Genomic DNA, 14527 nt, shown 5'->3' with positions numbered 1-14527 from the left:
AGGCTCGTTGAACCAATTCAAACGCTCAATAACCACTCTAGTAAACTGTGAAATATTAGTGACAGTGGGAGTATTATATTGTTAGAGAGCAAATATCGGATCTGGTTTTCCCTTCATTTTAATATCTTAAATTTCTATTATGCAGCTTCAAGTTGCTACCTTAAGGAACTAGTTAACTACTTTCTCCCCTTCCAAATATTTATCATTATGGCAAACTGGTCTACTATTATTATTTCAATTAGTAAAGTTTTAATTAAGATGTTTATAGAGAGATACAACATGAGTATAATTTAGAAAGTATTTTTTATGATTAAGGCTATTAAATAATTTTCTTACAAAACAGAAAATATTGCACATAGAGAATATTTTTGACGTTTTTAAAAAAAAAGCATTTATCATGTTTTTGTCAAAGTCACTCTTATTGCTCCAATTAGTGGAGTCTTAATTAAGTGTAAAGAAAATTTTAAACAAATACCCTTATGCTTAAACTTATTAAATTCTTTTTTTTTTTGGTAACCATTGTGAATTACCATTGACATACCAAAAAGATTACAAATAAAGAGCACCTCAATTCCTAAAAGACATATGTTATGGATTTAAATCAGTCGAATATATATAGCTGAGTAAATGTGATTCAGTTTGTGTATTAATGCTAAAACTACATTCCTACCGTTCAATCAAAGCTATATATTGTAGAGGGCAAGCAACGCAGTACGCCTTAAAAATTTATGGATGTTTGAGATTTTTTTCTGACTGATAATATTGCTGTTTGTTCCAATGTCTGCTATTAATATTTACGAGACCAGTTTAGTTGCAGACTTGTAAAAGCAGCAACAAACACCGTTTATCCGCCGTTTGTTCCTCTCCATTCTTCGATTTTCAATCTTTGATGGAATTTTCACTCCTTTCCTTTCCTTGTACGTTCTGTCTTCGATTATTTCACTTTTTTGGGCAAGTGGGCAAACTTTCATTTAGGACAAGATTAACAAAAAATAAACAAAACAAAAAATAAAAATGAACCAGGTTAGTGAAACAGCCAAATCCTATAATTTTATGTATTTTAAGAACTTGTCTATTGGGCAAATACGCTCATAGTGACTAGGATAATTATCTCGTATTCGAAAACTGGCACTGTCTCCGGGCCCAACTAACTTAATTTTTTCCTATGAATCATTTAATTTGTGTCAATGGATTAGTTCGATCTAATGTTTGTTGGGTATTTTAGTTTGACACAACTTCACCCCTCCCTCCCCCCCCCCCCCCGCCCCCGCCAAAAAAAGAAAGAAAGAAGAGAGCTATGTTTGAGTTAAACTTGGAGATAGAAGAGAGCTATATTGTTAATTTGATGTCGAGCAGACTGCAGAACAATTTATTCATGGTAAAATTAAAGTGTGTAACTTGGCCATGGAGTTTCAGTTTACAACTGTATATGGTTTGCACACAATAGAAGATAGGAGAGAACTGTGGGATGGCTTAAGGAATATACAGAGATCACAGCAGGACCCTTGGCTTGTCATGGGTGATTACAATGTAGTTCTACAGATTGAAGATAGAAAGTATGGTAACCCTGTCACTGGGATGGAAACTAAAGATTTTAGTGACTTTCTCTTTGATACTGGAATGACTGAAATGAAATCAGTAGGAAGAGAGTATACTTGGACAAATACACACGTCTATAGCAAGATTGATAGAGCACTGATAAACTCAGAATGGTGTATCAAAAATCATCACTTGGAGGCCAACATCATGGATCCACATTTCTTAGACCACTCTCCCCTATGTAGCAAGCTGGAAGAAGAGCTACAAAGAAGACCCAGGCCTTTTCGATTCCTTAATTGTCTAGCTGATCATGAGAACTTCATTAAGGCTGTGGAAGCATCTTGGAACCAAATGACTAATGAAAGTGGTACGAATAAAATATGGCAGAAGCTGAAAACAGTGAAACAGGAGATGAAGAAATTGAATCGGGGTTTTAATGGGGTAAGTGAGAAAGTGAGTATGCTAAGACAACAATTAGCAGACCTGCAAACTCAAATGAGGGACCTGGGCATACATTGTTTGATCAAGAAGTAGCAATTAAAGCAGAGCTAGAGAAATGGAGCAATATAGAGGAAAACATATTCCGTCAGAAGGCTCGAATGCAGTGGTTAAAACTAGGTGATTCAAATAATGCTTTTTTTTCTTTGCTAACATGAAGAATAGAATGACACAAAACAAGATCAAAAGTCTAATAAATGCTGAGGAGAACATGGTGCAGGATCAAGAAGGCATAAAAAGGGAAATTATGGATTTCTATTGCAAGCTACTGGGGTCTGCTGCTAGCCAATTACCAGCTGTAAATTCCATGATTATGCAGGAAGGAAGAACACTGAATAAACAATAACAATTAGGCCTCATTGCACCTGTAACTTCATATGAAGTTGTCTAAGCTCTCAAAGACATAAATGACCTTAAAGCACCTGGGTGTGATGACTTCAATGCATGGTTCTTTAAAAAAGCCTGGCCGGTAGTAGGAAAAGATGTTACTAAAGCAGTGCTGGAATTCTTTGACACAAGGGTCATGTGCAGAACCATTAACTGCACTACCATAACACTGGTCCCTAAGGTACAAAATCCAGCGAGAATCTCTGAGTTTAGGCCTATATCTTGTTGTACGATATTGTACAAGATCATCTCAAAAATACTGACACATAGAATGCAAGAGGTAATGAATGATATTGTTGATCCGGGTCAGTCAGCTTTTGTACCAAGAAGAGTGATCACTGACAATATAATACTGAGTTATGAATTGGTGAAGAGCTATGGAAGGAAAGGGGTATCACCGAGGTGCATGTTGAAGATAGATATGAGAAAGGCTTACGACTCAGTTGAGTGATGCTTTATAGAACAGATCCTCACTCATCTTCACTTCCCTATTCAATTTGTACAATGGGTTATGGCATGTATAAGTCCAGTTTCATATTTAGTTATCATAAATGGGTACCCTACTGCCCTTTTCCCTGCAAAAAAAAAGGTTTGAGGCAAGGGAACCCAATGTCGCCCTTCCTATTTGTGCTAGCAATGGAGTACCTCCTTAGAATCTTGAAGACACTAAAGAGACAACCTGATTTCAATTATCACCATAAGTGTGAATGACTGAACATTGTACAGTTGAGCTTTGCAGATGACCTCTTATTATTCAGCAGAGGAGATATAGTGTCTATAAAGATGGTGTTTAACTGCTTTCAACAGTTCTCCAAAGCATCTGGTCTAGAGGCAAACATAGAAAAAAGTTCCATTTATTTTGGAGGAGTACACGAAGAGGAACAAAACAATATAATACAAGTGTTGGGTTTTGCAAAAGGAGAAATGCCTTTTAGGTACTTAGGGGTCCCTCTGAGTACTAAAAGGACAATAATTTTACAATATAAGCCACTTCTTGATAAGATTATGGGAAGAGTCACCTCATGGACTTCAAAACTACTAAGCTATGCTGGTAGAGTTCAGTTAATCAAATCTATCCTATTTTTCATACAAGTGTTTTGGTCTCAGGTATTCATTCTGCCACAAAAAGTGGTGAAGGCAATTGAAGCAATATATAAGAAGTTTCTTTGGACTGGAAGTATAGACATGACAAAGAAAGCGTTAATAGCATGGGACAAGCTCTGTTACCCCAAGACAGCAGGAAGACTCAATTTCTTGGATGTGAGAACTTGGAACAAGGCTGCTATTTGTAAAATATTGTGGAATCTATGTCAAAAGAAAGACAAGCTATGGGTCCAGTGGATAACATTTACTATATAAAGGATGGAGCTGTTTGGGATGCACAAGCAACACAAGCTTCATGGTTGGTGAGGAAGATATTGAAGGCTAAAGAAACTTATATTGATGCAGGTTATATGGGGGATGATGTCAAATGCATGCAACAGTTCTCTACGACGGTTATTTACAACAAATTGAGAGAGGAGTTTTAAAAGGTGGAATGGAGACGACTCATATGCAATAACCAAGGATCACCTAGATGGATTTTCATACTGTACCCGGCTCTGAACAACAGACTGCTCATGCGAGACAGATTAGCACAATGGATGCAGATTGGGGACTTAAGGTGTATGCTTTGTAAAGCAATGTCGGAGACCATTGAACATCTATTTTTTGAATGCATAGTATCAGCTACTATATGGAAGAATATTCTGAAGTGGCAAGGCTTGGTAAGGCAACCGATGACATGGCAAATAGAAAAGGAATGGGCAAAGAAACAGGGGAAAAGGAAATCTGCTGAAGCACAAATTTACAGGATGGCACTTGCAGCTACTATCTACGCTATATGGATAGAGAGGAATATGCGAATATTCCATGGAAAGAGCAAACCAACGATGAGTATAGTTAGGCACATCATCCAGGAGGTGCATTGTCGTAGCACCTTATGTGTTAGATTACGGCAGAAGATGACTGAATTGAACTTTTACCTTTAAAGCTGTATATAACATCGCAAAGTGATAGGGATAGAAGTATTAGAGGAGATGAAGATGCAAGTTTGGGGCCATCTGTCCAAACTTGCTATAGTTTGTTTTGATCTGCTTGTATATATTTACTTGGTAAATAAAGAAATTTAATTACCAAAAGAAAAACTTGAAGATAGAATAATCTTTTTTCCTTTCTCGATAGTGAAGTGTGACAAAGCTCATAAGCTTATTATCCTAGGACGAAACAATTTGATAGGACCCAATCTTTACGTCCCCATGTTCCCCGTGTCGCCACTTCAACTTGAGGATGAAAAGTTATGTTTGAGATCGAATTTTAATACCGATAGTATACAACAACTAGCTTGAAAGACTTTGTTTGGGAAGACATATGAAAAGGATTACTCTTAACTAATCTATATAGTCGACCGTATGAAAAGTACCTTAATCTTTTACTTTGAGTGTTAGATATAAGAGAAAGGGTCTAGGTTTGTCCATGTACTATTCTACATTGTTCAATTTTGTCTTTCATTTTACTTTCGACTCATTCATATCCTTGAAATTGTCATATTATATTGTATTAGCCTTTTTCATCAACGGATCTCCAGCATGAGATGAGTAGACTACACTTGTTCAGATTCTTATTTACTCGTTAACATATGTAAAAAAAAAAGTGCATATTAGTTTACTCGTTATTTTGAAAAATTTAAAAGCATTTGACGGGTAAATAACAACATAATCTAAGTAGAAATTCAAAAATAGTCAGATTTACAAGTGGTCATTCAAAAATAGCCACAGTTTCAAAAGTAATCGAAATTTAACCACTTTTCATGTAAAGATAAATTTGAACGAAAACACTATTCAAAATTCGGAAAAATATTCCAGTATAATATACTGAAAATTCCAGTATATTATACTGGAAATATACTGGAGTTCCAGTATAATATACCGGTTCAGCATAATATACTGGAACTTCCCGCATGTTGGAGTTCCAACATAATATGCTGGAACGTTCATACGCAGATGCACCTATCTCCAGTATATTATGTTGGAACTTTTTGTGTTGCAGCAAAATAGTGGCTATGTTTCGATGACTTTGCAAACGCTGGCTATTTTTGAATGGCCAGTTCGAAAATTGGCTAGCCTGTGCTATTTTTACCATAATCTACGGGCTACAACACTAAAATCCAAAATCGGGCTAACATGGTTTTCAAGGCCTATGGGGACTGTGAGCACCTAATTTTTGACAATATTTAATTTTTTTTGTCACTTCTTCTATGTAAATATTTTAGGGGGTTTTAACATACAAATTTTTAGTTTTGTTATACTTTTTATTATAGGTTAAAAATACAAAATTTTAGAAGATAAATTATTACTATTAATATTATTTTATTTTTATTCTTATTTTTAAATAATAATAAAAAATACGAAAAATATTAATTTTTTTTTAAAATTTTCGGGAGAGATTTAAAAAAATAAGAAAAAGGGAAGTATGGAATTAAAAAAAAAAAGAAGTAAAAGTAGGTGGAATTCTCTTTTAAAAAAGTAAAAGAAAGTGAAAAATTTAAAAAAATAAAAGTAAAGTTTTGTGGAAATTTATAAAAATAAAAGTAAAAGAAAGTTAGAATTAAAAAATAATATAAAGGTAGCTGAAAATTTTAAAAAATTTAAATTAATATGAAGTAGAATATTTTAAAGAAAAGTAAAAGAAAGTGGATTGTTTTTTTAAGAAAAGTAAAATAAGTGGAATTCTCTTTTAAAAAAATAAAAAAATTGGGATTAATAAGATAAAAGTAATTAAAGTTGGAATTTAAAAAATAAAAGTAAAGAAATGTGGTAATTCTTTTTATAAAAAAAGAAAAGCAAAACGTAAGTGGGATTTCTTTTAAATGAAAAAATAAAAAAATTAAAAAAAATCTGATTTTTTTTGAAAATTCTCCTATAAATAGAAGAGAAATATTTGAAGAAAAGAAGAGAAAAGAAGAGGGAAGAATATTGAGAGAAAACAAATTTTTTTCTTCTATGCTAAAGAGAATTTCTACTAGTTTTATTCTTTCTACCTATTTCTTTCAACAAAAAAAAAACATATAGCCATTCATTACCTTGTTTTAAAAAAATACCTCAAAAACAGGAGCTAAATCACACCAAAAATCAAATCCAAAAGCTTCAAACTCAATTTAAAAGATAGCCTAAAATACTAGCCCGAAGAGGTCGAAGTCGAGTTCGGTTCGAAAGGTTTCCGCTCGTTGCCTCTGATTGTGGTTCATTTGCACATTAAATTTGATGGTTGTTTGCTCCATATGTATTGAATAAGATCTTCATCTATAAAAGGTTCATTCTTCTCTTAACCAATGTTTCCATTATTTTTCTTTTACCGTATATCCTTTTGATTTGTATATTATATTTTGGTTATCTACCAACTTGAAAGATATGAACAAAAAAAATGAAGGAAGAGCATCAAGAAATAGAATTCGTGAAAGACAGAATGAGTTTCTTCAATGAGATTGTAGTTCATAGGGAAAGATAGGAAAATGTATTCAAAATGGAGAGAGAACGATGTAATAGCTTGGATCCAAATTAAAGGATGTTAAGTCAATAGCAAATTTGATACCGACATGGGTGATTAGGTCCATAATAACTCAAATAAGATATTTCTTCAATAATAATTCCATATTCATAAATCATGACCTTGCAATAATCTCAAAGTAGTTTTAGTAAGAAACATAATCATGAATATTTGCAGTTTGCTTTAAATTGAATACAATCCTTTTAGAATAATCGAGGCGCGCCATGCCAAATAAAATCTCAAAACTCATGGCCCTCCTTTAATTAATTTTAATTCTTAGAAACCGAGGCGTGCCATTTAGTTGAATTTTCCATGGCCCTCGCAAACTTGAAAGTGCGTAGTAGCTATAGGCGCGCTATTTTTTTTAAAAAAAAAAATAATTTCCTAAACTCGGGTGTGCATTTTATGTGGCCCAAATCCAAATCTCAACAACGTTAGATAAAATGTGTCGTGGATCGCAGGTGCATTTCATGTGACGTGGTTCAATACGTGTTTTATATGAAGTTGAATTTTTTCAAAATTTTTTTTAATTAAAAGCGGCTAATAAGTTAAAAATATACCATAGGTTGAAACATGTTTTAAAAATCAGATAATAGGCCAATTGTAATAGTTTAAGCGACCGTGCTAGAACCACGGAATCCGGGAATGCCTAACACCTTCTCCCGGGTTAACAGAATTCCCTACTCAGAATTTCTGGTTCGCAGACTTCAAAAGGAAAGTCGAAATTTCCTCGATTTGGGATTTAAAATAAATCGGTGACTTGGGACACCAAATAAACTATCCCAAGTGGCGACTCTGAATTGAATAATTAATCCCATTTCGAATAATGTCACTTAAATTGGAAAAACTCCCTTATATACCTTCGGGTGTGTAAAAAGGAGGTGTGACAGCTCTGGCGACTCTGCTGGGGAGAAAAGATTAGGCCTGCTTTAGAAAAGAAGATGTGATTAATTATTTAGAATAATAATAATATAGGAGTGAGAGGTAGGTATTTAGAAAATTCTGAAACTCTGCCGAAATTCCGGAAAAAAAAAAATCATCTCCAAATGAGCCAAAGTTTTCAACTGCCATGTTCTGTCAGAACTGGCGAACTACGCGGGTCTGATTCTCACCAGATGTGAGATACGTAGGCAAACCTCATCGGTTCCGGCCCATAATTTTCAAAAAAAAAATCCAAAAATATTTTCCTCCCACATTTCCATCATGCGGAGACGCAGAATTCTATTTTCCTCAGTCGTTACTGACTCAGAAGTTGGGATGGCCGAGATCGGACTATCCTCTGGAATAGGAACTATTGGCAGAGGAATTTTTGAAGACATTTCAACGCTTCCTTTTGACCTTGTGAAGTATGAATGTGAAGCCAGACTACCACAAAACCAAGGGAAGAGAAATATTTGAAGAAAAGAAGAGAAGAGAAGAGGGAAGAATATTAAGAGAAAACAAATTTTCTTCTTCTATGCTAAAGAGAATTTCTACTAGTTTTATTCTTTCTATCTATTTCTTTCAACCAAAAAAAAAAACATATAGTCATTCATTACCTTGTTTAAAAAAAATACCTTAAAAACAGGAGCTAAATCACACCAAAAATCAAATCTAAAAGCTTCAAACTCAATTTAAAAGATAGCCCAAAATACTAGCCCGAAGAGGTCGAAGTCGAGTTCGGTTCGAAAGGTTTCCGCTCGTTGCCTCTGACTGATTCAGGAGGAGTACACAAACGGTCATTCTTAGGGCTGCTATTTAGGAATTAATCAGTGCTTATTTTGTCTTGAGAATTTGAACTAAAATTTTTATTTCAGGACAAGGACATTTGTATCCCTAAAAATTGAACGAGAAAAATGAAATTCAACATATATTGGCTAATTCTTAAATAGTAGTCCTATAAAATGGTTACCTGGTATCATTTCTACCTGAATTCTTCCAAATAAGTCCATTCAACTAAATCTGTCTTAAAACGCTGTAGGCCCACATACTAAAGTTGAGTTCAAAATAAAGCAGAAGTGTTGGCCCAATTGAGCCTAGTTATGGATAATCCAAGTTGGCCATTTTCTGGATAATCCGAGTTGTCAATTTCTGATTGGTTGAAAGGGGACACGCAATAAAAAGTGATCACAGAGAATCATGTCAGCTCCTGTGGCTATCTGTAACTCAATGATCAGTTACTCTTCACCAAGAACAAATTAATCGTAACTCCAACAAGAAAGAAAAAAGGAAAAAGAAAAATTAAGCACTCTCCAATGGAGAGTGTAATTCTTCCTTGCAAATCAATTTTTCCGACAATTTCAGAATTGCCCCAAAATTATCACCCAAAATCAAAAGCACCTATCAATTATGAACCAAGATTCACAGATACGCATTTGAATTATCTCTGCACAAATGGGCGCCTCAGTGAAGCCATAACAGCTTTAGAATCGATTTCACAATATGGGTATAAGGTAAAACCCGAAACTTTCTCAAAAGTTATAGAATCTTGCATCAATTCGAAGTCACTACATTTGGGACGTAAACTTCATAAAAAGATGAAATTTTTACTGAAAAAAGTTGACCCTTTTATTGAAACTAAGTTGTTAGGGATGTATTCGAAATGTGGGTCTTTACAAGAAGCATACCAATTGTTTGATGAAATGCGTGAGAGGGATTTATTTGCTTGGTCTGCTATGATCGGTGCTTGTTCAAGAGATAGTAGGTGGGGTGAAGTTGTGGACCTTTTTTACATGATGATGGAGGATGGTGTTGTACCTGATAGCTTTTTGTTCCCTAAGATTTTACAAGCTTGTGGGAATTGTGGGGATATTGAGACTGGAAAGTTGATTCATTCTATAGCGATTCGATATGGAATGAGTTCTGAAATCCGTGTGAATAACTCGCTTCTAGCTGTTTATGCAAAATGTGGGTTGTTAGTTTGTGCAAAGAGGCTTTTCGAGAGTATGGAGAAAAGGGATACAGTGTCTTGGAATTCGATTATAATGGCGTATTGTCACAAGAGTGAGATTGTGGAGGCGCGGAGGTTATTGGACTTAATGCATCTTGAAGGCGTAGAACCAGGTTTGATCACCTGGAATACATTGATAGCTAGCTATAATCAGTTAGGCAAGTGTGATGAGGCGCTGGAAGTTATGAAGGAGATGGAGGGTAATGGGATAATGGCGGATGTTTTCACTTGGACGTGTATGATTTCAGGTTTGGCTCAACATAACAGGAACAGTCAGGCATTAGAATTGTTCCGGGAGATGAGTTCCAATGGAGTCACACCAAGTGAAGTAACACTTACAAGCATAATTTCAGCTTGTGCGTCTCTTAAAGACCTGAAGAAGGGAAGAGAACTTCACTCTTTGGTTGCAAAGTTGGGATTTGATGGAGAGGTAATTGTTGGGAATGCTTTGGTTGACTTATATTCCAAATGTGGTAAACTTGAAGCTGCTCGGTTGGTCTTTGATATGATCCCAGAGAGAGATGTCTACAGTTGGAATTCCATGATTGGAGGGTACTGCCAAGCCGGGTACTTTGGAAAAGCCCATGATCTTTTTACGAAGATGCATGATTCTGAGGTATCACCTAATGTTATCACGTGGAATGTTATGATTACAGGACACATGCAAAAAGGTGATGAGGATCAAGCATTGGATCTGTTCTGGAGGATGGAGAAGGACGGGAGCATTGAGCAGGATACTGCCTCATGGAACGCTCTCATCGCTGGCTATTTGCAAAATGGACAGAAGGACAAAGCATTGGGCATTTTTCGGAAAATGCAGTCATTTGGTTTTAAGCCCAACGCAGTTACCATTTTGTCCATTCTACCAGCTTGTGCAAACTTAATTGCTGCAAAGAAGGTGAAAGAGATACATTGTTGTGTTCTGCGTTGCAATCTGGAAAATGAGCTCTCCGTTGCTAATTCTCTTATAGACACATATTCCAAGTCTGGGGGCATAAAATACTCGAAAGCAATATTTGATGGGATGTCAACCAAAGATATCATTTCCTGGAACACATTGATTGCTGGTTATGTTTTACATGGCTGTTCTAGTGAGGCAATAAAGCTATTTCATCAAATGAAAGAGGCAGGTCTTAAACCAAACAGGGGTACTTTCTCGAGTGTGATTTCATCTTATGGTCTAGCCAAAATGGTTGATGAGGGGAAGAGTGTGTTCTCTAGCATATCCGAAGAGTATCAGATTGTACCAGGTCTAGAACATTGTGTGGCTATGGTTAATTTATATGGTCGTTCAGGTAAACTTGAAGAAGCAATTGAATTTATAGACAATATGATCGTGGAGCGTGATATTTCTTTATGGGGTGCATTGCTGACTGCTTCTCGCGTGCACGGTAATTTGACTTTAGCTATCCATGCTGGGGAACAATTACTCAAACTGGATTCAGGAAATGTAGTGATTTATCAGTTGCTCTTACAGTTGTATGCTCTACGTGGGATTTCTGAAGAATCAGTAACTGTGCTGAGACCTAGAAAAAGAAATCATTGTGAAGAATCTCTTAGTTGGAGCTGGACAGAGATCAACAACGTGGTGCATGCTTTTGCTTCAGGTCAGCAGAGCAATTCTGAGGTTCCAGATTCTTGGATAAAAAGAAAAGAAGTAAAAATGGAGGGATCCAGTCCTTGCAATAGGCTCTGCATCAGAGAAGAGGAGAAGGAAGATATTAGTAGAGTTCATAGTGAGAAACTTGCACTTTCTTTTGCTCTCATTAACAATCCTCAATCATCTCGAGTGATCCGAATTGTTAAGAACCTCAGAATGTGTGAAGATTGCCATAGGACTGCCAAATGTATTTCTCAGGAATATGAACGTGAAATATATATACATGATTCTAAGTGCTTGCATCACTTTAAAGATGGTTATTGTTCCTGTGGCAATTATTGGTAGGTAGGTGATCATGACAGTCATTTTCTTTCAGATAAGTCTCCTCTTCTCCAAGGAATTGATACGTCCACATTTTTCTGAAGAAAAGTTTTGCATGAAATAAAGAGGATCCCTTTGACAATGTACAGATGATGGTCCAAACCATAGCCACTCAAATGCTGTATTGCTGTATGTATGAAGCTTCTTTGTTATGGTCAGAGGTCTTGTAAATGGTTGAGAGAAATCTGGATAATGACACTAGTCGATAGGCCCTGTATCATATTGTACATATGCTAAACAGATAGTCTTTCTTCTTACCAAGTGTTCATCTGAGATCATGTACTTTTTCCTACTTGTATGAGGACCGAGCTAGCCTTTGTATGTGGATCCCAAGGGTGTGTCTTGCAGTCAATGATGTTGGAGCGAAGATCATCAGAGACCAGGGTTCAACTCTCGGTGATGGTAAAATAAAGCTAGGCGATATATTTCCCTCTGTCTAAGCTTTGATGGGGGCAAATTTACCTAGTATTCCTACGGAATAGTTGAGGGTGCACAAGCTGGCCCTTACATTACCATGATCCACCAATTAAAAAATAATATTCTTGAGCTAGTCTTTATTCTTAATTAGAGATTCGAGTTTTCTTAGTTTAACTTTAAAGGAAAATAACAAAAGCAAGATTTAAGAGCTGATTTTGTTGGTGAAAGTGAAGTAACAATATTCTTTAACCTGCTGGAAATTTTACACCAATGATTCAATATTTGAGTATTACAATACATTTGTTGTTTACATGCTCAGCGTCAACTTTTTTGTTGCATATTCTTCACATATTTTATGAATGATATACCTATTTCGACTGCTTAAGTTTTCCATTGACGACTTTGGGATATATAGTAATTCTCAGTCAGTCTCCACTCTCGCTACAAGTACTTGTGCCTTGCATATTTTGTGCCACTGATGCTGTCTACTATTATACTTTCCTCGGGGGAGAAATGTATGAGTTTATGTACCAAGGCAATGAATACGCTCCCTGCAGTTGGATAATTTAACAGTGATAGGGAGTGGTTTTATTAGCATTCCTAAAAGAATTATTCTTTTACTAGTGTAGAATTGAGAGGAAAACTCTCTATGAAGTATTTATCTCTGTGGAATTGACCTTCCCTGAGTTAGAAATCCAACTAAATATCTTCCATGATCAGGAAATTCTTATGCGTTCAGTCACCAGCTTTTCATTCTCAATCCAGGGACTTGAAGGTTTACACTCACAGCTCTCCTCAGACTGAGTGAGTTTTCTATCTTTTCTGCAAAATACACATTGCAGTGGCTGATCTGAGTGTAATGAGTTCCTTTTCACAGCATATGTACCTCTAGTATCCCTTTCATGTGTTGATGCTGCCTCTATAAGACTATAACAGAAGGGTAATTCAGCTGGGAACTTCTATGCATCGCCCCTTGAACAGGTAAAAGTTTTAGTCTAGTCAATAGAACACCTACATCCATATGGAGTGACCAAAGCACAAAAGGGCAACCCGGTGCACTAAGCTCCCGCTATGCGCGGGATCGGGGGAAGGGCCGGACTACAAGGGTCTATAGTACGCAGCCTTAGGCTTTTTTCGCGGCCCGAACCCGTGAACTCCCGGTTACATGGCAGCAACTTTATCCGTTACGCCAAGGCTCCCTTTTTGATCAATGCACAATGTAAAAAAAATTGTTTCTCTGATTCTTCCTTCTTTGTTTGGTCTTTCTCAGGTAGTCTAGCAGAAGTGAGACACAAAGCTCCATGTGCTGTTGGAATTGGTGGGAAGCCGTGGGATGAGGAATTCTGGGATCAAACAGATAATCCTAAGATCATCAGAAGCCATTTTGCTGTATCGAGATGATGTCTGATGTGTTCCTTTGGACATGAATAATCCCAAGTTGGCTCGTAAATGATGCAGTACACTCCTTTGGACATGAATATCCTTATTGCAATAATATAAACTTTGTTTCAGGGAAAAAAAAAAAGAAGAGGAAATGTTGTCACAAGCATAGAAGTTTTTGCCGGTAAAATTAGAGTATAATGCTAAGTTTTACTTCTTTCTTGTGCCTTAGCTTGCTAGAGTACTGAATATGCTTTAAAAAATCACATTTGAGTATATATTTTTTATTATGATTTTGAGTCTAGCATGCAAATGTTGTGCAGGATTTAGGTTTTCTGGGCTTTTGGAGTTTGATAGTCAACAAAGATGAGCTCTACTGAATTGTGAAGTGGCTATGACTTGGTCTGTTCCACATATTTAATCACTGTAAGCCCACCATTAAATCTTTTCCTTTCTTTTTTCTTTGGCACGAGTTATTTGATCAAGCTTATGAAAACCAATTTTTATGTATTTTTATTTTATATTTTTGTAATCATCAGAAAAACAGTATTGACTTTTCAGTCACATGAAATCTGTTGATTCGTCCAAGTTATAGTTTTCCTCTGGATTAGAGGCGGCGTAACAAATTTTCTGGAGGAAAATCTGATTACTAAACTAATAGATACGATCTTGCATCAGTAAAAAGGGCAGCCCTGTGCACAAAGTATTTACGTTGGATCCGGAAAAGGGCCACATCTTAAGGGGTGTGATGTGGGCAGTCTACCCTAATCAGTCGCCGAACCCGTGACATATAGGTAACACAGAGACAACTT

The 14527-nt window shown here is 36.1% G+C and overlaps 1 protein-coding gene and 1 long non-coding RNA gene across 2 annotated transcripts; both read left to right on the top strand.

Moving 5' to 3' along the window:
• Nucleotides 1-9160: 9160 nt before the first annotated feature.
• Nucleotides 9161-12645, top strand: LOC104213283 (pentatricopeptide repeat-containing protein At1g19720). Its single transcript, XM_009762749.2, has one exon. It carries the CDS (start codon nucleotides 9243-9245, stop codon nucleotides 11880-11882), a length of 2640 nt encoding a protein of 879 aa, XP_009761051.1. The 5' UTR covers nucleotides 9161-9242; the 3' UTR covers nucleotides 11883-12645.
• A 500-nt stretch (nucleotides 12646-13145) lies between these two features.
• Nucleotides 13146-14248, top strand: LOC104213284 (uncharacterized). Its single transcript, XR_707602.1, has 3 exons — nucleotides 13146-13316; nucleotides 13606-13899; nucleotides 14039-14248. It is a non-coding gene; the product is annotated as an uncharacterized lncRNA (long non-coding RNA).
• Nucleotides 14249-14527: the final 279 nt, after the last annotated feature.

This window comes from Nicotiana sylvestris, chromosome 4, assembly GCF_000393655.2.
Source record: "Nicotiana sylvestris chromosome 4, ASM39365v2, whole genome shotgun sequence".
Taxonomy (NCBI): domain Eukaryota; kingdom Viridiplantae; phylum Streptophyta; class Magnoliopsida; order Solanales; family Solanaceae; genus Nicotiana; species Nicotiana sylvestris.
This window is presented reverse-complemented; position numbering and strand designations above follow the sequence as displayed.

Coding starts and splice junctions, on each gene's coding strand:
- LOC104213283 (XM_009762749.2), top strand. CDS start 9,243: ATGGAGAGTGTAATTCTTCCTTGCAAATCAATTTTTCCGACAATTTCA.